General features: G+C 33.6%; 1 protein-coding gene across 4 annotated transcripts in view; it reads left to right on the top strand.

Annotated features, from left to right (window-relative positions):
* The window catches only part of TMTC3 (transmembrane O-mannosyltransferase targeting cadherins 3), a 59,694-nt gene that overhangs the window by 25,840 nt on the left and 9,440 nt on the right, over window positions 1-24,414 (top strand). For all 4 annotated transcript variants that reach the window (XR_002079108.2, XR_002079109.2, XR_002079107.2 and 1 more), the window contains exons 5-12: window positions 1,162-1,277; window positions 1,725-1,897; window positions 7,769-8,021; window positions 13,044-13,192; window positions 14,984-15,104; window positions 17,570-17,681; window positions 21,815-21,918; window positions 23,898-24,067. Coding sequence is in view for 1 of the 4 variants with exons in the window: in XM_019446378.2 (XP_019301923.2) it covers window positions 1,162-1,277; window positions 1,725-1,897; window positions 7,769-8,021; window positions 13,044-13,192; window positions 14,984-15,104; window positions 17,570-17,681; window positions 21,815-21,918; window positions 23,898-24,067 (1,198 nt within the window). In the remaining 3 variants the exon portion in view is untranslated. The remainder of the gene's footprint in view (window positions 1-1,161; window positions 1,278-1,724; window positions 1,898-7,768; window positions 8,022-13,043; window positions 13,193-14,983; window positions 15,105-17,569; window positions 17,682-21,814; window positions 21,919-23,897; window positions 24,068-24,414) is intronic.

Here is a 24,414-nt window from a genome sequence, read left to right as displayed (position 1 = left end):
TTTACGGAAATTTTAAGGAAAACTTAAGCTCAGAAAACTTGTTCAAAGTCATAAAGCAAATTAGTAGATATGGAATTATTCTCAAAATTCATTCTTCTTGAATCAAATTATTACTAAACTAGTTGATATTGCTTAAAGTTGATGAAGTAGGTTTTCTATTTAAGTAGAACTTATGAATATTCTATTGATAGTATTTTTAAGTATATATATATATGTACATATATATGTGTGTGTATATATATCCTGAGAGAGAGTGCAAGAAGGGGAGGGGCAGAGAGAGAGAGGAACACTACCAGCACAGCCCAATGCAGGGCTCGAACCCACAAAACCGTGAGATCATGACCTGAGCTGAAACCAAGAGTTTGACACTTAACTGACTGAGCCACCCAGGTGCCCTCTAATGCAGATTTTTTAAAAGAATAGTATTAATTTAAATTCTATTTATCTGTTTCAGTTTTTATACTCTTTAAAATAAGAATGTTATTCTACTTTGCTTAGTAGTTTTCAGTTTGAAGTTTTTAATAAATGACAGATATAATAAAACATATAGATGTCTGTGTAATAATTTAAAGAATTTGCCTTCATTTCACATACATGGTTCATTAATCACAACACTCCAGCCTTTAAGCTTCCCTTCTCCAATTTGGCCACCCTACTTTGTTTTAAAAATTAGTATTTCAGGGCGCCTGGGTGGCTAAGTCGGTTAAGTATTTGACTCTTGATTTCAGCTCAGGTCATGATCTCAGGGTTCCTGAAATTGAGCCCAGCTTTGGGCTCTGTGCTGACAGCAGGGAGCCTGCTTGGGATTCTCTACCCCCCCCCCCCCACCCCTCCCTGTGTGCGTGCATGCATGCGTGCATGCTGTCTCTCTCTCTCAAACTAAATAAACTTTTTAAAAACATTTCATTAGATAATTTTCCTCTCTACAAAAATTTTTTAGTTTAAGTTATACATTTCGATGTTTTGTTTTGGGTATATAAAATCACAACATTTAAATACATTTTGAAATATGAAGTATAGGTTAATGGGAAATAACACAAATGTGAATATAGAATCATGAGTTTTTTAGTAATGTCCAACAGTTGTATAACTTAAAATATTCATTTATGATACTATAAAATTGTTTTGTGTAGTTTATATTTTTCTGTTCTTAAATTGCAGTATGGACTCCAATTGCTTTGACAGTGGTTTTAGTTGCTGTTGCAACATTGTGTAAAGAACAAGGAATAACAGTTGTGGGAATTTGCTGTGTGTATGAAGTATTTATTGCCCAGGGGGTAAGGAGAAATACAATTTTTATTGTTATCTTTTATCCTATTTGAATTTGATGATAATAAACTTGGTTTCTAAATGTGTCATTATAAATTATTCTCTTTACCAATAATGTTACCAAAAATTTGCAAGAAACTGGCATATTTTGTCCTCGTATCCACTGAAAATTACTTAACATTTTATAACTCCTTCAGTTTTTTAAGACTGTTGTTTCAGTTTCAATAATGGAATCATTAGGTAATTTGGAAATGTACACAGTAATACCGTCCAATATGATTCATTATTGGGTAAGATTATTGGATTCAGTTTTATTCCTTATCAGTTCCACACATTGCTCCATACTGATTTTATAATTACAGTCAATTTATATCTAATCTTGCATTTTGAATGTATTGCATTGTTGAAAACGTTGTAGTATATTGTTATTTAAAACTTTTTTTTTCCTATTGCAGTATACTTTGCCATTATTATGTACTACTGCCGGACAGTTTTTCCGTGGGAAGAGTAATATTCCATTTTCTATGCTGCAGACACTAATAAAACTCATTGTTTTGATGTTCAGTACCCTATTACTTGTTGTGATTAGAGTCCAGGTCATTCAGTCCCAACTTCCAGTATTCACCAGGTATGGAAATTCTGATTCTTTTTTTTGTTTTTGTTTTGTTTTGTTTTGTTTTCATTCTTTCTTTAACTCTTGATGTTCAGTGATTATAATAGAAGTGTTTGATTTACATTGAGTTTTTTTTTTTCTTTTTTCATGTTTATTTATTTACTTTGAGAGAGAGTAAAAACAGCACAAGCAAGGGAGGAGCAGAGAGAGAGGGTGAGAGAATTCCAAGCAGGCTCCACGCTGTCAGCACAGAGCCCGATGCGGGACTCGATCTCATGAATCGTGAGATCACGACCTGAGCTGAAATTAAGAGTTGGCTGCTAAATGACTAAGCCACCCAGGTGCCCCTACATTGAAGTTTTTTTTAACAGCTTTTTGTATAATTAATATTTTTTTAAAACCTGCATATATTTATAATGTACAAATTAGTAAATTTTGACATATTGAGTACACTCATGAAACCAACGAATGAAAATGATTTTAACCTAATGAAACTTTAACCTATTTTAACTTAATTGGTTATTAAGTGATGTCTTATATAGTTTAAGTGATTTTTGTCTACTTGTTCTATTATAAAGTAGAGGATGTTGAAATCTTTGACTATAATTGTAGATTGGTCTATTTCTTGTAGTTTTTACTTCATGTGTTTTAAAGCTCTATTTTCAAGTGGTTAACATCTAGGATTATAATGTCTTGATGAATTAATCCCTTTACCTTTATTAATGAGTTTCTTTATCCTTAGTAATAATCTTTACTCAGAAATTCACTTTATATATCTTTTGTTAGAGTTACATGGTTTATCTTTTTCCATCTTTTTACTTTTTATCAATATCTTTTTTTTTTTTTATTTTGAGAGAGCAGGGAGAGAGAGAGAGGGAGAAAGAAAATTCCAAGCAAGCTTTGAACTGTCAGCACAGAGCCCAGGGCAGGTCTCAATCCCACAAACCATGAGATCATGACCTGAGCTGAAATCAAGAGTCGAACACTTAACCAACTGAGCCATCCAGGCACTACTATCAGTATCTTTGAAGTTGGTATCTTACAGGCTGCATATAATTGGGTCTTCCTTTTTTGTTTGATCAGATAATCTGTTTTTTAAATGAGGTGTTTCAGCTATTTACATTTAATGTGATTTTCGTATTGTACCATTTTTGTTTGTGACTAAAGGACTTTATCATTTCTTGACCTGTAGGTCTGTTGATGCCAAATTGTTTTAGCTTTTGTATATAAAAATATCTTTATTTTACCTTTGTTTTTGAAAAATATTTTCCCTGAGTTTAGAATTCCACACTGACTGTTTTGCAGTCAGCACTCTAAAAATGTTGCTCTACTATTTTCTAGCTTGCATTGTTTTTACTGGGAGAACCTCTGTCATCTTTATTTTTGTGCTTCTGCATATAGTGTGTCTTTTTCTCTATGCCTGCTTTTATTATTTTCTCCTCACCATTGTTTCTCTTTTTATTTTATTTTTTAAATTGAGACATAACTGATATATAACACTATATGAATTTTAGGTATACAGTGTCATGATTTAGTATATGCGTATTGAGAAATTATCACAATAAATTTACTTAACATCCATCACCATACATAATTACAGAAAATGTTTTTCTTGTGATGAAAACTTTTACGATCTACTTTCTTTGCAGCTTTCAAATATGTAATATGGTATTATTACCTGTAGTCCCCATGCTGCATATTACTACTGTAGGACATACTTATTATATAACAAAATTTGGGTGAAGGTGGTCAAATGATACAAACTTCTGGTTACGCTTACTTTTATTTTCATGTGTACTGTGCTTAGGTTAACTGAGTTTAGAATCTATATGTTTTAGTATGTAAATTTTGGAAATGTTTTAGCCATTACTCATTGAAATTTGTTTCTATTCTTCTAGGACCCCAATTACATGTAAATTAGGCCTTTTGAAGTTGTCACACTAATGCTCTGTTTATTCCCCTCCCAGAACTGTTTTCTCCGTTTTCATTTTGGTAGTTTCTTCTGCTTTGCATTCAAGTTCACTGGTCTTTTTTATGCAATGTCGAGTCTCCCTTTAATTTTTTCTAGTTCTTTTTCATTTCAGACATTGTTTTCATCTCTAGAAATTCTGTTTAAGCCTTTTTTCTATGTTTCATGTCTTTACATGTTCTAGTACTTTAATGTCTTCATCTACTAATTTTCTTGTGTGTGTCCTTTCTTAGTTTAGATTGAATAATTTTTCTCCTCATAGATTATATGTTTCTACTTTTTCACATGCCCAGTAATTTTTTAGTAGATGCCATATGTGAGTTTTACTTTAATATATTCCTATAAATATTTTAGAGCTTTATTTTGGGATGCATTTAAGTTATTTGAGAGATGTTTCATCTTCTAGTCTTGCTCTTAAGCTTTGTTATATGAGACCACAGCAGCATTTATGATAGAGGTAATTTTCTTCCACTACTGATTCTGTCTGATAGACTGTGACTTATGAGGGCTTTTATTCTGGCTGCTGAGGAACTATTCCTAGCTCTGTATGGCATTTGAGAATTTTTATCTAATTCGTTTGAGAGGTAGTTTCCTATTTCTATTATTTTTCCTGCTGCTGTAACAAATTAGCAGAAACTGGGTAGCTTAAAGCAGCAGAAATTTATTCTCTTACAGTGATGGAGGCCACAGTCCAAACTGTGTCAGGCATAGTTGGTTCCTTCTGAAGACTCTCAGGAAGAAGTCTGTTCCATGCCTCTTTCCTAGTAGCTTCTAGTGGTTGCTAGCAGTCTTTGGCATTCCTTGGTGTGTTGCTGTATCACTGCAGTGATTATACATTTGGTTTAAGGCTCACCCTAATCCAGTGTGACTTCATCCTAACTTGACTAATTACATTGGCAAAGAACCTATTTCCAAATAAGGAAAAAAATCTGAGGTTCTGGATAGACATGAATGTTTCAGAGACATGGTTCAACCCACTACACTGACCTTGAGTATTTCCATATATATATATATGCTGATCGGTTCTGATCAGTACTACAAACTGGAAGGAGACCCTCTACAGATCTGAGTTCTCTTTCTCAGCAGCTTTCTTCTCTCTGGTATTCTCCCCCACTGACTCTATCGACCTGGGCTCCTAGGGATCCCAGTTCCATCTTCACAACTCAGGGATACTCCTAGGCTCCACTGGGTTCTCCCTCAATGCTCCACAGACTAAGAACTGTATCCAAGTATTGAACTTTCCAGGTAGGGTTTCCCTCATTTGTTTTCCTTCTCTTGGGTATCATCGTCTTTCTTTGCCTGATACCCAACTGTGTTATGTCTTGTCCAGTTCTTCTCTCCTTTAAGACTAGAAGCAAAAAGGGGCGCCTGGGCGGCTCAGTCAGTTGGGTGTCCGACTTCAGCTCAGGTCATGATCTCACCGTCCGTGAGTTCGAGCCCCACATCAGGCTTTCTGCTGATAGCTCAGAGCCTGGAGCCTGCTTTGGATTCTGTGTCTTGTTCTCTCCCTGCCCCTCCCCCCACTAGCACTCTGTGTCTCTCTCAAAAATAAAATAAAAACATAAAAAAAAAAAAAAAAAAAGACTAGAAGCAAAAGTTATACTGAATTTAACAGTCTACATATCTTGTTTTCCTGCTCTAACATTTAGCATTTCCCATTTCACCTTTTTCAGGGTAAAATTTATAATGAAATTTATAGGGGCACCTGGGTGACTCTGTCGGTTAAGCATCTAATTCTCAATTTCGACTCAGGTCATGATCTCATGGTTTGTGAGATTGAATCCTGCATTGGGGCTCTGCCCTAACATTGCAGAACCTACTTGGGATATTCATTCTCTCTCTCTCTCTCTCTCTCTCTCTCTCTCTCTCTCTCTCTCTCTCTCTGCCCCTCCCCAACTCACACTGTCTCTCAAAAAAATAAAAAAGTTAAAAAAAAATAAAATGAAATTTGTACTAGTTTCTTATCCAATTTTATTTAAGTAACTAACGTTACATGCAAGATCTTTTTTAACAGATGGCCAAAATGTTGTTCAGGTGCTATCCATGATAATGCATTGCTGGCCCAGGCTAGAATAAAATTTTATTCAGATAATTCTCTTACATTAAGCACTTTCTTTTTAACATTTCCACGCAATATTCCTTTCAGTAGCATTTTTTTCTTTGAAGAATAATTACTTTCTAATTTCATGAATTTTTACTTCTGAGTCTAGCTGTGCTAAACTGAACCAACTTATTTAAATAGTAAAATATGGAAAAGAGATTAAACTGTAAATAATATTTTATATTTCCTTCTTTACCCTCATATTCAGTGTTACTGTTTTTATTCCTTTTAGAGACTTTGCATCAACTGTTTTTATCTCCATTTCTGTAGTATGATAATGTGGTTTATATGTATTAATGTATTTTGTGTACATGTGGATTGCTATATGGATTATATTACATATAAATATATATTTTCCAAATATAAGCATTTAAAAGTATGTGTATATATAAATTTCTTGTATTAAATTATCAGTGAAGTTGACTATAATATGGTTTCACATGCTTTGCCACATGTTCTTTTTCTATAGTACAGTTATTAAATCAGCTATTCTAAATAAACTATTAATTATAAAACTGAACTTCAAATAGTGGATTATAGGAAAAAAGACAGCCTTGTGTTTAGTTCTGTTCGTTATTTGATAATTCAAGCCTTGACTCAAGATTTGTTATTTTTCATATATGTAGACATTCAAATATGAAAGTTTTAAAAATGATGTTATTTGTTTAAATAGTATTTACTGTTTCCCAGCCATTTGAATTTTTAAGAAGACCAAGTCAAATAAATGGTAGAGGTTGATTTTTTTTATTAACTCATTCATTATAAAATGAGAAATTGGGTTTTTAAAGACTAATATTAACAAAACCAATAAAATTTTGAATGTAGCCTAAAGAAATGAGTATCTGAAGCCATTCATTTGAAATATACTTAAAAAATGATTTGACTATGGTTTGACTTAGTTTGCAAGAAGCAGACTGAATTAATGAAACATACATGTAATATATCATGGCCTGGACAAATATAAAATAGGATATAAGCAAACTGTAAGAGACTCTTAACTATAGAGAACAAACTGAAGGTTGATGGAGGGAGGTGGGTGGGGGATGGGCTAAATGGGTGATGGGCATTAAGGAGGGCACTTGGGATAGCACTTATATATATAAATTATATATGTTATATATAAGTTATATATAAGTGATGAATCACTAAATTCTACACAGAAACCACATATGTTTTACCATGTATGTTAACTAGAATTTAAATAAAAACTTGGAAAAAAAGTATAAGCTTATGTTAGTATATAGTAGGAGAAAAAGTAGAACACAAATAAAATGTTACATAGGGAAATACAGCTACTATTCTATACTGGAAATTTGGTTTCAGCTTCCTAAAAGTTTAAGCAAAGAGGAAAAGCTCATAGGTGATAGTTTTTTCTGTCCATGACAAAAGAAAACCTTTCTTTCTAGGAAGCATAATTTTTATTAGCATTTAGTGCTGAAAGAAGCATCTCATGCAGAAGAAAATATTGGTTAGTGTTCTCAGAAGCACTCGTACAGCACCTACAACGAGTCTATTAAAATTGTCTTTTTACTTTTAATCAGGTTATAATTTAATGAAAGCACTTCTGCAGGGTACACATGTCTGATCTAGTTGCCCTTCCAACCATTCTTCATAGATTCTCAACTAGATATTTCATAAGGGTTGGACATTTTGAACTTCAGTGAGGACTGAGGTATTCATAAAAAATACTTTGTCATTTTAAGTGAGATTACATATGAAATACTGCTTTTTTGGTATTTTATTTATATGTTACATATTAATTTTGTGTTTGAAACGTGTTTTAGATTAAATAACTTTTTTTTAAATCTTTTTACAGATTTGATAACCCAGCTGCTGTAAGCCCAACTCCTACAAGGCAGCTAACTTTTAACTACCTCCTTCCCTTGAATGCTTGGCTTCTATTAAATCCTTCGGAACTGTGCTGTGATTGGACCATGGGAACAATACCACTTATAGAATCATTTCTAGATATTCGAAATCTTGCCACATTTATTTTCTTTTGCTTTTTGGGGGCTTTGGGGGTATTCAGTCTCAGATACCCTGGTGATTCCTCCAAGACTGTTTTAATGGTAAGAAAACTTTCTTAATTTTTCAATTGATACAACATTCAGTTGATTTAAAGACCACCTTTAATTTGTCAAAGCATCTTCTTAGAAACAGTATTTTTGTTTATTCAACATCACCCTAATTTATTAATTTATTTTAGGTTATATATATATATATACACACATATATATATATCAGAATTTCATATGCAGGCATATATATTCAGCATGTAAAATAAAAACTGGTTATAAATTTCCCTATTTGGTAGGAACTCTGAAATCATGAAGCATCCCTTTTGGCATCATTATCTTCTACTTCTTTATCCAAGTAGATTATACACTTTTTTTGAGGAAATGGATCATATTATATACTTTGTTTTCTTGACACAGAGAAGAATGTCATGTAAGGTAGACAGCTAGAAACATATTAGCTCTTTAGTTCTCATTAGTAAGACTTAATTATTCTGTGAGTTATTTTTTACTATGTTCAGAGGACTCTGATTATGTACAAAGTCTTCTTATTCAGGGATGTATTTCTTTGTAATTTTCTTACTTTGCTGTCACTTCTAACAGTTTTGTTTTCCTTTAAATTATTGAAGACAATAATAATCTTTAACATTTTCTTGAGCATTTGCTACATGCCAGAAAGTGTTTTTAATACTTTACAAATACATCATACCTGGCTGCAGTCACTAGATTAATTTAGTCATTCACTAAGTTTTTTGTTGTGATCTGTGTACCAGGCAGCATTTTAGGCACTGAGGATATGATAAATACAAGGCCCCGATTACCAGGGAATTGGCATTTTGGAAAAATTTGAAGCTAATCTCTGATATATAGAGACAATTGAAAGAATATAGGGTTTGGGAGAAAGATCATATTTACTATTATTTTTTGATCTGTTGAGTTTGATCCTAGTGGGGAATTTGAATAGCACCTGGTGCCTGGAGTTCAGAGTCGCCTAAGCTACACATAAAAAATTGATTGCAGTATTGGCATAGAGATAGTAATTGAAACCAGGATATGATTAGGAAAGTTTATGGCGATTTTAGAGGTTTCTCACCTGGGGTTTTGTCACTGTTCTCAAAGATAGTAATCAGCTATTACCATTGTAGATGCATGGAATAGAAGATAATTCATACACATAATTAATGCCTTGGAGTATTTGGTCTTAATTCTTCCTCAGTAGATAGTTGAAGGGTCTAGATAGAGTGAAAAGAAAAGAAACCTACAAGTAGGTCTTTAAAAAACTTCTATATTTGGGGGTGCCTAGGTGCCTTAGTTGGTTAAGCATCTGACTCTGGATCTCAATACAGATTTTGTTCTCAGGATCCTGAGTTCAAGCCCCACGCTGTGCTCCACACTGAGTGCAGAGCCTGCTTAAAATAAGTCAGAGAAAGATCTATGATTTCACTTATATGTAGAATTTGAGGACCTTAACAGATGAACATAGGAGGAGGGAAGGAAAAATAAGATGAAAACAGAGAGGGTGGCAAACCATAAGAGACTCTTAAATACAGAGAACAAACTGAAGGTTGGTGAGGAGTGTGTTAAATGGGTGACAGGCATTAAGGAGGGCACTTTTCGAGATGAGCACAGGGTGTCAGATGTAAGAGATGAATCACCAGGTTCTACTCCTGAAGCCATGACCACACTGTATATTAACTTGAGAAAATAATAAAAATAAAATAAAATAAATTAAAAAAAAAAAAAAGACCTTCTGTATTTAGATACTGTGTAGAAGAGAATGAACCTAAGTAGGAGCTAGACCAAGTGGACAGAAGGTAAGTAAATGTTTTAAGGAAGATGGAATGGTTATCACTAACAGATGCTGTGAAGCAGAAAAGTGAGATCAGTCATATTTTACCTCTTTTGGTGTATTAGTTACTTAAATGAAATTTATTTCTGTGGAAAAATTTGATTAGGAGATGAGGACGTGAAGATTGCTAGTGTAGATAACCAACCCATAGGGTAACTCAACTTTGAATATCTCAAAGGATGAGCAAACTTGAATTTATTACTAGCTAAGTGAGAGAATACTATGCCGACTTCAAGTATCACAGACTGATCTCATGTAGAGCTTGGAGGAAGCATGAAGATCTAGATTTGGTGTACCTTCAGAAGTAGGAGAATCACTTTGATTGGAGTACTCAGTTGGCTGACTTTTAGAAGCAGGGGATGTCAATAATGGGTTGATTTGCAAAAACATACTCATTGATTTGAACTGTTGATTAAGTGGGGTTAAAACGAGCTACTTCATACCCCCACTATAAAAGTGCTTTCATAAGAGTGTGGGAACTTGATTTACACCTGAAGTACATAATGAATGGTAACGTAAATATATGTTGTCAAAGGACATGTTTAAGATTGGGGAGACAAGGGCATATTTAAATATGGATAGGAACGATACAGTTGATTAGAAAGTGGCTGAGTAAATGAAGGGATGGCTAATTGTGAGATTTGTGCGGAGCAAGGGCCATGTAGATACAGCTCAGGTTTGGCCTGAGACAGATGGAGATGCCTCTTATATCTCAGAATGGATGGAAATACATGTGAATGTGGATGTTGGTTGGTATAGGAGCAGGGAATTGAAGGAATTCTTGTTTTATGAGTGTAGTTTTCTCTGTATGTTTGGAAGTATAGTCACCTGCTGAAAATGTCATGGATCAGAAGTTTGAGTAAAGTAATCAAGATTTAAAATCTAGGAGAGTGGGAATGAGCCTACCAAAGAAACCTAGAAATTCTGAGCAGTCTTAAGAATCATTTTGAAGTTGACCATGAATTTTTGATGATACTAATCTGTTCTGCTTTGGGACTGTCTCTAGTAGTGCTTTGTTGCTCAGGTAAATACAAAGCAGATATATGGTAGAACACATCCAAAGCTGAGGTTCTGCTAAAAGAAAGGAAAAATAAGGAAGGTTGGGTGAATTTAAAATTTGGGCAAATAAAGTAATGATTTATGTAATGTAAGCTGAATAAAAAATAAAAAGAGGATCGTGCCAGTGAAGTAAGCATAGATTTACATAAATTTTATTTTATGTGTACAAAAGAACAATTGTGACCTTAAGTACTGCCTTAAGAGAGTACTAAACAGGTTATTTTTTATGGTGATATTTTCTGAAGATCTATGGAAGGGACTGAGTAGATCAGAGGAGTACCTGCCAAGTACCAGATACCATGATAAGCACTTACTAAATAAAATGCCATATGTATCAACAATATAAGCAGTTATTAATCCCTTTTTATGAAGAAACTGATTGGCAAGATGATTGAGTGGTTTACCTTATTATGTTACATAAGAAATAAGAAGTGAAAGAGATTTGTCCAAACTCTGTGAGCTTTCCACTACCGCCTTTTCTTTTTTGTTGTTGTTGTTTTTTTAATGTTATTTTTGACAGAGTGCAAGTGGGGGAGGGGCAGAGAGAGAGACACAGAATCAAAAGCAGACTCCAGGCTCTGGGCTGTCAGCACAGAGCCCGACATGGGGCTCGAACCAACAAACCATGAAATCATCACCTGAGCTGAAGTCAGATACTTAACCATCTGAGCCAGCAAGGCACTCCTAACACCTGTTGTTTTAAAGAGAGTTTTATATTACTGAAGAAGGAACTTATGGTAGCCATAGTTACCTAGGTTAGCATATACCAGTAGAGAACATATTAGAACTTTTCATTAAGTTAATTAGAGGCATTCCTTATCTAGGAACCGGTAGGTTTTTTGTGAGATTGTTTTTTGTGTATGCCGCTTATGCATCATAACCAATGCATCTTTGAATGAATTTAACACTTTTAATTCTTTTAAATAAAATTGCTATAAGGAAGCCATGAATTATTTAAAAAAATGTTTTCTTGTTTGTTTTTAGAAAAGGACTACATATTTTGGAATGTCTCTTTTGCAGCTAGCTGGTTATTTTTATCAACCACTCTTGGGAAATGGAAAGTGAATTATGTACTCTGAATGTTTTACCTTTTTGATCAAAAAGAAAACACTAAAATTTTAGATCTGTAAATTAGCATGATACTGAGCAATTTGGTAGTGCTTTAGAGTTATTTCCTCATTACAAGTCATTAATTTGTGATGGAGAAATACACATCTCTGTATCTATATTTTACTAATAAAATATAATAAAGGAAAAACAATCTTTCCTCTCAAACTGTTAGAAGACTCAAACTTCTGAAGCTCAAGGAACAATTTGCAGTTATTCAGTTAGATACTATAAAACAAATTAGGGTAACAAATTGTGGAAGCAGATATCCATAGAAACAGGTGTCTTAATAACAACCAACTTCTTTCACAAGTTATTTGTGTGCTAGCTGTTTGTATCCTATCTTTTTAATGGCTTTATAATCTAGCAACCTTATGTTAACTCATTTTCAAAATGGCAAAAACAAATTAAGCATTTTTATGATGTTTTATGTCAATGTACAGTGTTAGAATTTTAGAAATTCTTGTAGAATAAAGGACTACTATTTAATGGGGCAGTTTTATTTTTGTGTATATACTAAGCCACTGTTAAATGTATATGATCCATCAGAATGTTATGCAAGTAATGCTGGGGTACAGAAGTAGTAGTCTACTGTCTTGTCTGAAGTATACCTTATGTCATTTCCTCAATTTCCAATATTTGAATAGTTACAGTAGTAAAATTATAAAAACTTGTATGATTGGTTTTCTTTTGTTAAAACCTGTTAACATCTTTATCAGTTTATTTTTACCACACGTACTTTAGTTGGATGTATAAAAATTGTCTTATTTATATATATTCCCCCCAAGTTTTTTTTATTTAATTGGATGATCTCTGGTTATAAATTCTAGCTTGATCTCACTTTGGTGACATAATCCTGATGTCTGTTATTACTATCCCTAAATTGCCTTCCTTATGTTTAAACTAGTATTGTTTAGAGTATTATTAAAAATGGTCCACCAGTGCAGTGAACCATTCAAATTAATGGTCATTTATCATTCAAGTTAAATGATAAAATATTTGGATTTTGCTATTGAATGTCCACATATTTTTTAAATAAAATGTCTTATTTTTCTTTGTAGGCACTTTGTCTAATGGCATTACCATTTATTCCTGCATCAAACCTTTTCTTCCCAGTGGGATTTGTTGTTGCTGAGCGAGTATTATATGTTCCTAGCATGGGGTTCTGTATTTTGGTAGCCCATGGATGGCAGAAAATATCAAACAAAAGGTGAATTAAAATGTTAGTTCATTTAATGCTTACAAACTATAGAATTAAGTGTGATACATTTAAGTATTTAAAGTGTTTAGTTTTATAAGTCATATTTTTATACCTTTTTATTTTCCATCTTGATCGTTTCCTCATATTTCTGTAATTGAAGTTAAGAAAGCTCCATGGCACCCACCTCACCCTTTGTTCTTTCTCTTATTTATATAATTTTGTTGTAAGCCTGAAACCTAACACACTTTGAGTTAGACCCAAATGAAAACAAGGATATTATTGAGACTAAAGTTACAAATTACCATTGCCACTTCCACATGCAGTGAACTAAGATATAGGCTTCTTATTTAAGTGAGTCATGTTGATTTAATATATGTAAAATGCATATAGTAAGCAGTCTGTAATTTGATATCACTATCTTCATCATAACTACCATGTCCTAGAGGCCTCAAACTAACAATTAAGGAACAGAATATTCACATTGTATATATGCAAGAAATGGTCACCGACTCTGCTTTCTCACTTTCTAGTCATCCTTCAACACACAGAATTCTGACTTCTCTCTATATCATTGCGTTCTAGTAACTAAATCCAGTCAGTGCTTGTATTTAAAATTTATTTCCTGGGCATCTGTAAAAAGTGTCTCTCCTAATTCTCTTCCATGTCTCTTCATCTCCGTTCAGACTCTTCTCAGATTCTTATTGCTGTAACTGCTCTTTAAATATTTATTTCTCAGAGTTTTATTCACAGCCATTTTTGTCACAATGCATATTCTCTTTGGATGATCTCATCCATGTCTACAATTTTTGCTAACATCTACCAAGCCTTTTCTCTTAACTTCTACCCATTTATCCAGTTATAATTACTACCAGTTTTTGAGTGCTTCCCAGGTGCCAAGAGCCATGATAGACCTTTTAGATTTGTTTTCTCATTTAATCTAACTTTCCTTAACTCTGGTGTGCACATTTGAAAATTGAAGCTCATACAAGTTACTGAACCAGATTACCTCAAGATCACACAGCTAGTAAAGAGTAGACTCTTGATTCACATTTACATCTCACTGCCTTCAGTGTCCATTTTCTTTCTGATCCATGCACTCTTATCCTGATTAAGTGGATCTGTCAAAATGAAAGAAGTTAAACTGTGTTACTGAGACAAAAAAATAGACTCAGAGAACATTAGTAATGAATGTGATCATAGGGATTATTGAAGTGTAACCTTTTTATACATGAGGAATTGTTTCCCAAATAATTAGCCTAAAGCTATATAAGCTATATTGTATCTATTATATAAAGAGTTAGTTTTACTATGACTTGTCATAAATAACTCTAGCTTTAGAATGTAAAAATATTCAAAGAATGTCATGATAATCTGTGGTATAGATGCAGTCTGGGTAAGCCAAAATTTTTTAAAATACAGCCAATGATAAAATAGACCCTTGATGAACACAATTAAGAATGTTCAAGTTGTAAGTAAAAGCCCCAAAAAGAAAGTCATACTTAAAAATTGGTTTATCGGGTTTTTTGTCATTAAACTTAAGCAGACTTTTTGAAATAGAGACCAATAGTGGAATATTTAATATAATTTAAGACTGAAGTAGAAGGCAGTGTGCATAATATTTAATTTTTTGGTGTTGCTTTTGAAGTTGGATGATTGTTAGAAGGATCCTCATTCCTTAAAATAAACTCAAACATGATATTTGGGGATATTTAACATATTTCTTACCTCTATTGTAAAAGGTAAAATGCTTCTGGTGATATAGATAATGTTGTTTTTGTTCTGCTTTTTTCTTTTAAACAGTGTATTAAAAAAGTTATCCTGGGTTTGTCTGTCTATGGTGATATTCACTCATGCCTTAAAAACACTCCACAGAAATTGGGATTGGGAGTCTGAATATACATTGTTTATGTCAGCCTTGAAGGTAAAGTATTACCCAGAATGACAGGAAAGTATGTCATTAATGATTTCTTATAGTCATGTTTAAGATGTTTTTACATTTCATTAGACATTTAACTGTCAATTTTAAGTACTTCACCAAAAGATTAATAAAAATTTGTTCTTTATATAATATATACCATAACCATGGCTCTGAATAGTACTTAGTTGTATGTCTACAGCATATATGAATAATTTTCGAAATACTATATAGTTGTTAGAAGCTCAAATGATAATAGAATGTTTAAAAATACTGTAGGGGAGCCTAGGTGGCCCAGTTGGTTAAGCATTGGACTTCGGCTCTGGTCATGATCTCACAGCTTATGAGTTCGAGCCCTGCATCAGGCTCTGTGCTGATAGCTCAAAGCCTGGAGCCTGCTTCGGATTCTATGTCTCCCTCTTTACCTCTCCCCTGCTCAGGCTCTATCTCTCTTTCTCAAATATAAATAAACATTAAAAAAAAAAAAAATTTAAGAATACTATATATAGTTCACTAGTTCTAAAGGTGCACTTTTTCTTTTTTCTTTTTTTTTATTTTTACCTTTTAACATCTCTAAAATCAGAATAAATCTTAGAGTGAGAGGCATCTTAACAATTAGTGGCTTATTTTTTCCTTTTTTCTTTTTTTTTTTTTAATTTTTTTTTTAAACGTTTATTTATTTTTGAGCGAGACAGAGCAGGAGCAGGGGAGGGGCAGGGAGAGAGGGAGACACAGAATCCAAAGCAGGCTCCAGGCTCTGAGCTGTCAGCACAGAGCCTGACGCAGGGCTTGAACTCACCAGCCGTGAGATCATTCCCTGAGCCAAAGTCGGATGCTTAACCCACTGAGCCACCCAGGCGCCCTTAGTGGCTTATTTTTTTCTTAATGGTGAGTCTTAGAAATGATGGCATCTTAGATTCAATGAAATAAAATACATAACAAAAATGGCACCTTACTATGTGGAAGATAACCGGTGGTTACAGTATGGTAGTTAAGATACGCACTGGCAGGAAGGAGTGATAAAGCATTTCTGTAGAATGGACAACATCTAGGAATAAGGTCTTTTTAAAAATCATAAAATTTGGTTTCTGTAAAAGTTAAAACCAATGATTTTGTTTTTCAGGTGCTTCTCTTCAAATCTGTAAATTCTTAAATTCTTTTTGGCTATTTCTGTACTCCCCATTGCCTGGCTTTACTAGAATACTGCTTCATTCCAGTAGTCAATGTCATTTCTTGATTTGACATCAGTTTAAGATCACATGACTATCATTTAGTCTCAGTAGCTCCACTCTTTCCTCTAGCTCAGAAGTTTATAAATAGAAGAGACCTCATTACCATTCCTCTTAATCTGCACTCCTAAAATACCAGTGGAGCCCCATAATTTTCAAGATTTTGCTTATCCTTACTCCTAGGACAATCTCAAAACCACAGTCCTAGTCACTGAAGCTAGTTCCTTGGCCAGCTACCATCCTCTTCCTGCAGGAACACCATGCCCATCAGTGAACTCTGAAAGCACAGATCAACTTAGAACTTTAATCCCAGGGCTCCCATTACCATAATAGACCACATAAACAGCTTTATACTAAGCCTAAAAAATAAATAGTGAAGTGTTAAATATATTCTCATGTTCAAATACCTTCTCTTCCAAAAGAATATAAATAGAGCAGCTTTCAAACAACATTGTAGCTTGTTTTTTGGTTTTCTTTTTAGTAAGGTCTGTGTCCAATGTGGGACTTGAATTCATGGCCCTGAGATTAAGAGTCACATTCTCTACTGACTGAGTCAGCCAGCACTCCAAGCTGCTTTGATCAAATAAAAGTTTTAGTAAAATTCTAATATATAAAACAGATGAAATCAGACTGCTATGGTTTTAGTATGTTGATGTTAAAAGGAAGGAGAGTAAATTTGGTGAAGCCGTGTTCATTTTGCTTATTTCTCCTCTCCAGGGACACCTCTGTCAAACACTCCATTTCTAATAATATACCAAACAAATATCTGGGTTGATTGGAGATACATATATTTATATATAGATATAGATCCACAAGTTTTTCTTTTTTGGGAGAAAGTCTCAATCACTTTTCAAGTTTTATTGAGGTAGAATTGACATATAACTTTGTATTAGTTTAAGGTGTACAATGTAATTTATGGATATATTACAAAATAATTACTGCAACAAGTTAACATCTGTCACATATTTACAGTTTTTCTCTTTTGATGAGAATTTTGAAGGTCTACTCTCAGAAACTTTCAAATATACAACATTGTTAACTATAATCACCATGCTATACCTTGCATCCATAGAACTTATTTATCTTGTAACTGAAAGTTTGTATCTTTGACCACCTTCACCCATTCGTGGATATCTCTGTAGAATACTCCATTCCTAATGGTATACCAGATAAATATCTGTGTTAATTGGAGTTGTATTTTCTTAATTGTAACTAATTTCTATCTATGCTTATGTATTTAAGGTAAATAAAAATAATGCCAAATTATGGAATAATGTGGGTCATGCTCTGGAAAATGAAAAGAACTTTGAGAGAGCTTTGAAATACTTCTTACAGGCTACTCATGTTCAGCCAGGTAAGCATTATTAATTAATAAAACTATTTGGATAGCTTGTTTTTAAAACTTGAATTATATTTGGGAAAATAAAAGTAAGAGGTTTGTTCATTCCAGGTGACTTGAAAACTATAGTGCTCGATGCTGTCTTATTTTGAGTTGGATTATATGTTAGAGCTACTTAGACATTTAAGGAATTTATTTTGATATAGCAGAGTTGTTGGGTGGTACTGATAATCCATTTGGTGAAGTATAGCTTTGCCAGGTACAAGTACTCGGTGTTAAAATAATTTTTCCCTTCATTGTCAGTTGTCACTCTTTGCCTTTCTTGAGATAATTGCTGATACTTCCATTAGTATGACTTCTCTACAATATTCTCAAAATTGCTGTTTCTAATTAGCCATGGGCTAAGAAAATAGGTAAACCAGTTTATTTGGGATTCTTTCTCTTCCTCTTTGCCCCTCCCCTCTATGTACGTAAAGTACTTGAAAAAGTACATAAAGTTAGAAACATTGAATTTGGTATTTAGAGGCATCCTAGCTTTTTCTTTGTTTTTTAGTTGTGTTCTTCATAGATTTGATAGATGAAATGGCATATATGGAGGGATATCAAGAGTCCTTTTTTGTCAGTGTTACACATACACAGATAGATTCATAAGACTGGAGATAAGGGATATTGGGACTAGAGGTAAAAATTTGGGGTAACAAGTATCTAGATATTTAAAACCTTGGAACAGTTGAGCACATAAATAGGGATTCATAACATTTTAAAATTACTTTAAAAAAATAAATAAAACATTGAGTCTGAAGGCTTTTCTTGCTTAACCAGAGTAAGATTATAAATTATGCAGTGGTCTGAGAAGGTGACACACATGTTGTGTTAAACGAAGAATTGTGGTTTTTTTGTTTTGATGGTTACCAGTGTTTAAAAAAAAAAATTTCAATTCACAAAGATAAAATTTTTACAAATGGAATTGCAGTTTCCATAAACATCTTTACAAGACAAGGATAGATTTTTGTCAAGGAACACCAGAATTCTGTAAGGTTTGTTTTGATTTCATTTTTATCTAAATCCAAATCTTTGAAATTATTCATGCGAGAAAAAAATCATGGACCTGTAGTTCAACTTTGATGTTGTCAATATGGAAATGTTTAAAGAGTATTTATGAGTTTTCAGGTGTTTTTAAGTTTATCTCTTTAGATGAATTGACAGATAATTTTGTAGATAGGAAATACTGGAAAGCAACATAGATGCCAGGGCCACCAGTGTGAGATTGCTTAGCTTCATTGTTGGTGGAAAAGGAATTATTAGGTACAAAGTTGCCTAGTACTTGTCAGTTCTCATTTACATTGAATTAAAGATAGACTGCTAGATTCATGCTATTGTTGGTTTGGATAGCATACTCATAATAGCAAGACTGTCTGTTGAAATCCTATAGCTTTTTAAAAGTCATTTAAATGTCATTGCTTTTTATATCTTGTCTTCTTTTCCAACCCTTTTTGTTTTCAAATTTAAATTTACTTTACTCTAGTAATGGTTATTTCCTTCTCTGAAATCTTAAAACTCTGTTAACTTATAAGAAACTGCTTAGAAATTTTGTCTTTCATTTTATTAGCTTTGTTGTAGGATATCTAATTGCTACCTTAGTTCTTTGAGAAAGTAGGGCTGCCTTACTCTAGTGTCTGAAGTCTGCGTTGATGACAATATCTCCTTGCCATAATTTTAAGAACCTGATTTCTGTGGGTATTAATTTGCCTTGTCTTTCACCCAAGTAGGTAACCTCTTTCTTTTCTTTTATTAAAAAAAAATTTTTTTAATGTTTATTTTTGATACAGAAGGTAGAGTGTGAAAGGGGTAAGTGCAGAGAGAGAGAGGGAGACCACAGAATCTGAAGCAGACTCCAGGCTCTGAGCTGTCAGTACAGAACCCAATGTGGGGTTTGAATCCATGAGCCATGAGATTATGACTTGAGCCAAAGTCAGACGCTTAACCGACTGAGCCACCCAGGCGCCCCAACATATTTTCTTTCTACGATTGGAGCTGATGTCAATAACATTGTAAATACTTCACTGAATTTTGTTTATCTAAACTACCAGTTTCTTTGTTCTTTCCTTAAATTCTCACTTTATAATTAATTTTTTTCAGGTTCTTAGTAACTTAGTTTTTCTAAGTAACTTTCTGATCTCCATAATAAATGGTATAGATTTGAGGAGCCTGAGTGGCCCAGTCAGTTAAGCATCTGACTTCAGCTCAGGTCATGATCTCATGGTCCATTAGTTCCAGCCCTGCTTCGGGCTCTGTGCTGATAGCTCAGAGCCTGGGGCCTGCTTTGGATTCTGCGTCTCCCTCTTTCTCTGCCCCTCCCCTGCTCAGGCTCTTTCTCTCTCTCTCTCTCTCAAAAATAAATATTATAAAAAAAAAGAATTAAAAAAATAAAAACTTTAAAAAATTAAAAATACATAAAAATAAATGATATAGATTTATTTGAAATTAAAAAAAAATGAGCTATATAAGAGCAAATACTACCTACTCTATTTTTATATGCTCTTGGTAATGCAGTGAATTTCAACCTTGGTTCTACATCAGAACCTCCTTTGAAACCTTATAAAAACATTTTCCCAGATCATGTTTCTATAGATTCTATTTTGATAGAGTGAGGTGGTGCTGAGGTTATGTGACTTTTTGAAAGTACATAGGTATCCTAATTTGCAGCCAGGACTGGGAATGGTTTGCCTAAGCAATTTTTTTTCTTTTTTTTTTTATTTCCCTCTTGACCTCTCTCCTGAAACCCCTTAAGACTCATTGGGGCACCTGGGTGGCTCAGTCGGTTGAGTGCCCGACTTCAGCTCAGGTCATGATCTCACCGTTTGAGAGTTCAAGCCCTGCGTCGGGCTCTGTGCTGACAGCTCAGAGCCCGGAGCCTGCTTGGGATTCTGTGTCTCCCTCTCTCTCTGACCCTCCCCTGTTCATGCTCTGTCTCTCTCTGTCTCAAAAATAAATAAACATTAATTTTTTTTTTTTTTAAAGACTCAGCAGTACATCAAAAAACAAAAAATCAGCCCTTTCCTCCCAATCTTGTCCCTTACTTCTTTAACCAAACCTGTGCTGCATGTGACATTTTCTGTGCAGTGTGCACAATTACCAGCCTGAAACATAATGTACCAAGATTTTAGGACTGTTTACTATCATCCTAAGAGAATGACTAAGATATATATGCTTGGCCCCTATGTGTCCTAGGAGGTGCAGGCAGAAAACTGTCCAGCAGGCAAAATCATTGGTGTCATAGGCAAGTAGAAATCATAATGTGAAACCTTGTCATGTCTGCGAGAGATTCATTCAATAACATTTGTCTGATTTAAGATCTTCTCTCTTCTATCTTTATTCCAAACCTTTGAAATATTTACTGGGAAATGTGTCCTAAAAGTAGTATGCAGTGGGCCCTAATATCTTTCTTATTTAAATAACATATTTTTTGTTTCCCTGAAAAAATTTGCTGTGGGTTTGATTCTCCATACCAGAAAATCAGATAAAAGTTTCTGACATACTGATAGTAACACAGCCTTTTAAAAAGTTATAAATATGTTATGTAGGATGGGCTGCTGCATCTTAAGTGGTACTGGAGAATCCTAATATTTTATTATACTTGCATTCTGACCACATTCAGAAAAATTTTAAAAAACAAAATTGCAGAGTTTTTTCACAGTCTCATTGCCCCATCCCACCATGCATGTATATTTGTTAGGTATAACACTCGAAATAATTCTAGGAATCATGATCTTTTTCACTTGTAGATCTTTTTACTTTTAGAGTTGAGCCATACATTTTGAGTGAATTCCAGAGCTATGCATCAAGGAAATGGAAACAAGCCTTAGTATAGTATAGTAAAATCTGAAGAGAAATGATACAGATTTCTTTATTACCTCTATATCTCCCCTTTCATGTCATATATGCAGTTTCTGTCCTTAGAGTACTTTATGACATAATTTTCTAGTATAGCATCGATCACTCTGTGTTAGAAGAACTTTAAGGAGGATGCAGGACCTGTTGCTTGCTTTTGTATTTTTTTGCCTAGTGTTTTGTTGCTAGAAACTTTGGGTTTACATTGAATACTATTTAGTATATTTGCCAACAAATGATTTTTTTTTTAATTTTAGATGATATTGGTGCTCACATGAATGTAGGAAGAACTTATAAAAATTTAAATAGAACCAAAGAAGCTGAAGAATCTTACATGATGGCTAAGTCCCTGATGCCCCAAGTAAGTTGTCATAATTTATTTCTATTGTGTCATATCTACTAGATGTCCATATTGAATAGAATTACCTAGATTATCTTTTCTTCAATTTGTTGATACAAATGTAAAGTGTCCAATAAACCATTTATTACTACAAGTTTTTATTTAAAGTCTAATTAACATATAGTGTGATAATAGTTTCAGGTGTACAATATAGTAATTCAACACTTTCATACAAGTGCACTCTTTAATCCCCATTCCCTGTTTCACCCATCTCCCCGCCAATCTTCCCTCTGGTAACCATCAGTTCTCTATATTTAGGAGTTTGTTTCTTGTTTTACCTCTCTTTCTCCTTTGCTTGCTTGTTTCTTAAATTCCACATGAGTGAAATCATATAGTATTTGTCTTTCTCTGACTTAACTTATTTTGCTGAGCACAGTACTACAAGTTTTATAAAGGATTATATTTACTTTTCTAGCTCACTTAATTAAAAAAAAATTTCTAGGAGAGCTTGGGTGGCTCAGTTGGTTAAGCATCCAACTCTTGAGTTCGGCTCAGGTCGTGATCTCACAGTTGGTGAGTTCGAGCTCCGCATTGGACTCTGTGCCTGATAGTGTAGAACCTGCTTTCCACCCCTTCCACATGCTCGTGTGCATACACTCGCTCTCAAAAATAAATAAATAAATTTTAAAAAGGCAAAGATTAAACTTATGTTTTAAAAAATTTTATAAAGTTATGAATTTTAGATATTCTTGATTACAAGTTATCAATGAGTTAAGTAACTTTAAGTGAAGAGATTTTTATATAGTACATTAAGCACTAAATGCAACATTATTCCTATCAAAAGATAAATGAATAAGAAACTAATAAAATGAGGGGATATACCTCTGTTGCTGTATTGTGTTCAGTTGTAACAATGACACATGCAGAAAATTCACTGGATATTATAATATAGCATGAAAGTTGGAAAGTCAGATCCTGTCTTTCATCAGAAAAGATGGTTTGCAGGGCACCTGGGTGGCTCAGTTGGTTAAGTGTCGGACTTTGGCTCAGGTCATGATCTTGCGGTTTATGAGTGAGTTCAAGCCCCATGTCAGGCTCTATGCTGACAGTTCAGAGCCTAGAGCCTGCTATGGATGCTGTGTCTCCCTCCGTCACTGCCCTTCCCCCACTGGTGCATGCTCTCTCTCTTTCTGTCTTTCTCTTTCTCTCTCTCTCAAAAATAAACATTACAAAAAAACTGCACTACAGTCTTCTCAATGGTAGTATATATTAATATTACATTAATAATTATAATATTAAAATAACTAGATATAGTTTGGTAAATGTTTCAAAAACAGTTGGACCACATGATCTTAAGCATTGTTTCAGTCCTAAGATTCTAAAGTTATATTGTGTTCAATATAGACTTTTTTCAGATATAATTTTTTACTTTCATTGAAAATTTGGGTCTATATATCTTTTATAATCTTTACTTAACCTGAAAAATCAGTTAACAAGGGAATTTTATTTCCTAATTCTACCAAATGAGGCTTTAGTATAACTCTTAACAAATTAACCACCCTGTCACAACCAGGAAGTACTTTGCTGACAACATGGAAGCTGACATGCTGTAACAAATACACTAGACTGAGAGGAAAGAGACCCGAGTTCTTTCTATTCCTTGTCTGATACAAATATGCTAACAGACCTTAGTCTCAAAAGTTTAGATTTAGTTAGGATTTTATAAAATGATGCATGTGAATAAAAAGCTAACAATATTCCATTGAGCTGGCATGAGTGAAAAAATATTATCTCCTTTAATACCACAAAATATTAATTATTTTATTAACATTTTATAAATACTGTAGGTACTTTCACGTTTTTATGACTTATTTCAGTATAGCAATACAAACTGGTACCATAACCTTTTTATGTCATATATATTTGAAGTAAGCTACTAAGAATACTTATTTTTTATTTTTATGTGGTACTGAAACATCCAGTTATGTTTTTCTGAACAGATTATTCCTGGTAAAAAATATGCAGCCAGAATTGCCCCTAACCACCTAAACGTTTATATTAATCTGGCCAATCTGATCAGAGCAAATGAGTCCCGGCTGGAAGAAGCAGATCAGCTGTACCGACAAGCAATAAGCATGAGACCTGACTTCAAGCAGGCTTATATTAGCAGGTATTTGTAGTTCACTTTTAAGTTGTATTACAGAGAATTGAAGCTGTATCTGCATGTACATTTTGACTGTCTGAACTAAATTGCCTTTTTTTTTCTTTTAGTAATCTTATTTGTGACCAAGAACATAGAAACATACCCTAGTTTAGACTTACAATCAAATTTAATTGATTTGATTTGAAATTGACTGTCACTTGTAGTAGCAAACTAAGGTTTTATACGGAAGAAAGAGTAGAAGCTTCTTGTTAGTTTCATTTACTTCTTATTGTCACATTCTTTTTTACTTAAAGCACTTGAAACTTGTATTTTCTAATAATTACTTCTAATATCCAACTCTCAAGAGCTTTCTT

Source organism: Panthera pardus, unplaced genomic scaffold (assembly GCF_024362965.1).
Source record: "Panthera pardus isolate Hobbes unplaced genomic scaffold, ASM2436296v1 HiC_scaffold_6, whole genome shotgun sequence".
Lineage (NCBI taxonomy): Eukaryota > Metazoa > Chordata > Mammalia > Carnivora > Felidae > Panthera > Panthera pardus.
The sequence above is the reverse complement of the archived record's forward strand: the minus strand, read 5'-3'. Positions and strand labels throughout refer to the sequence as shown.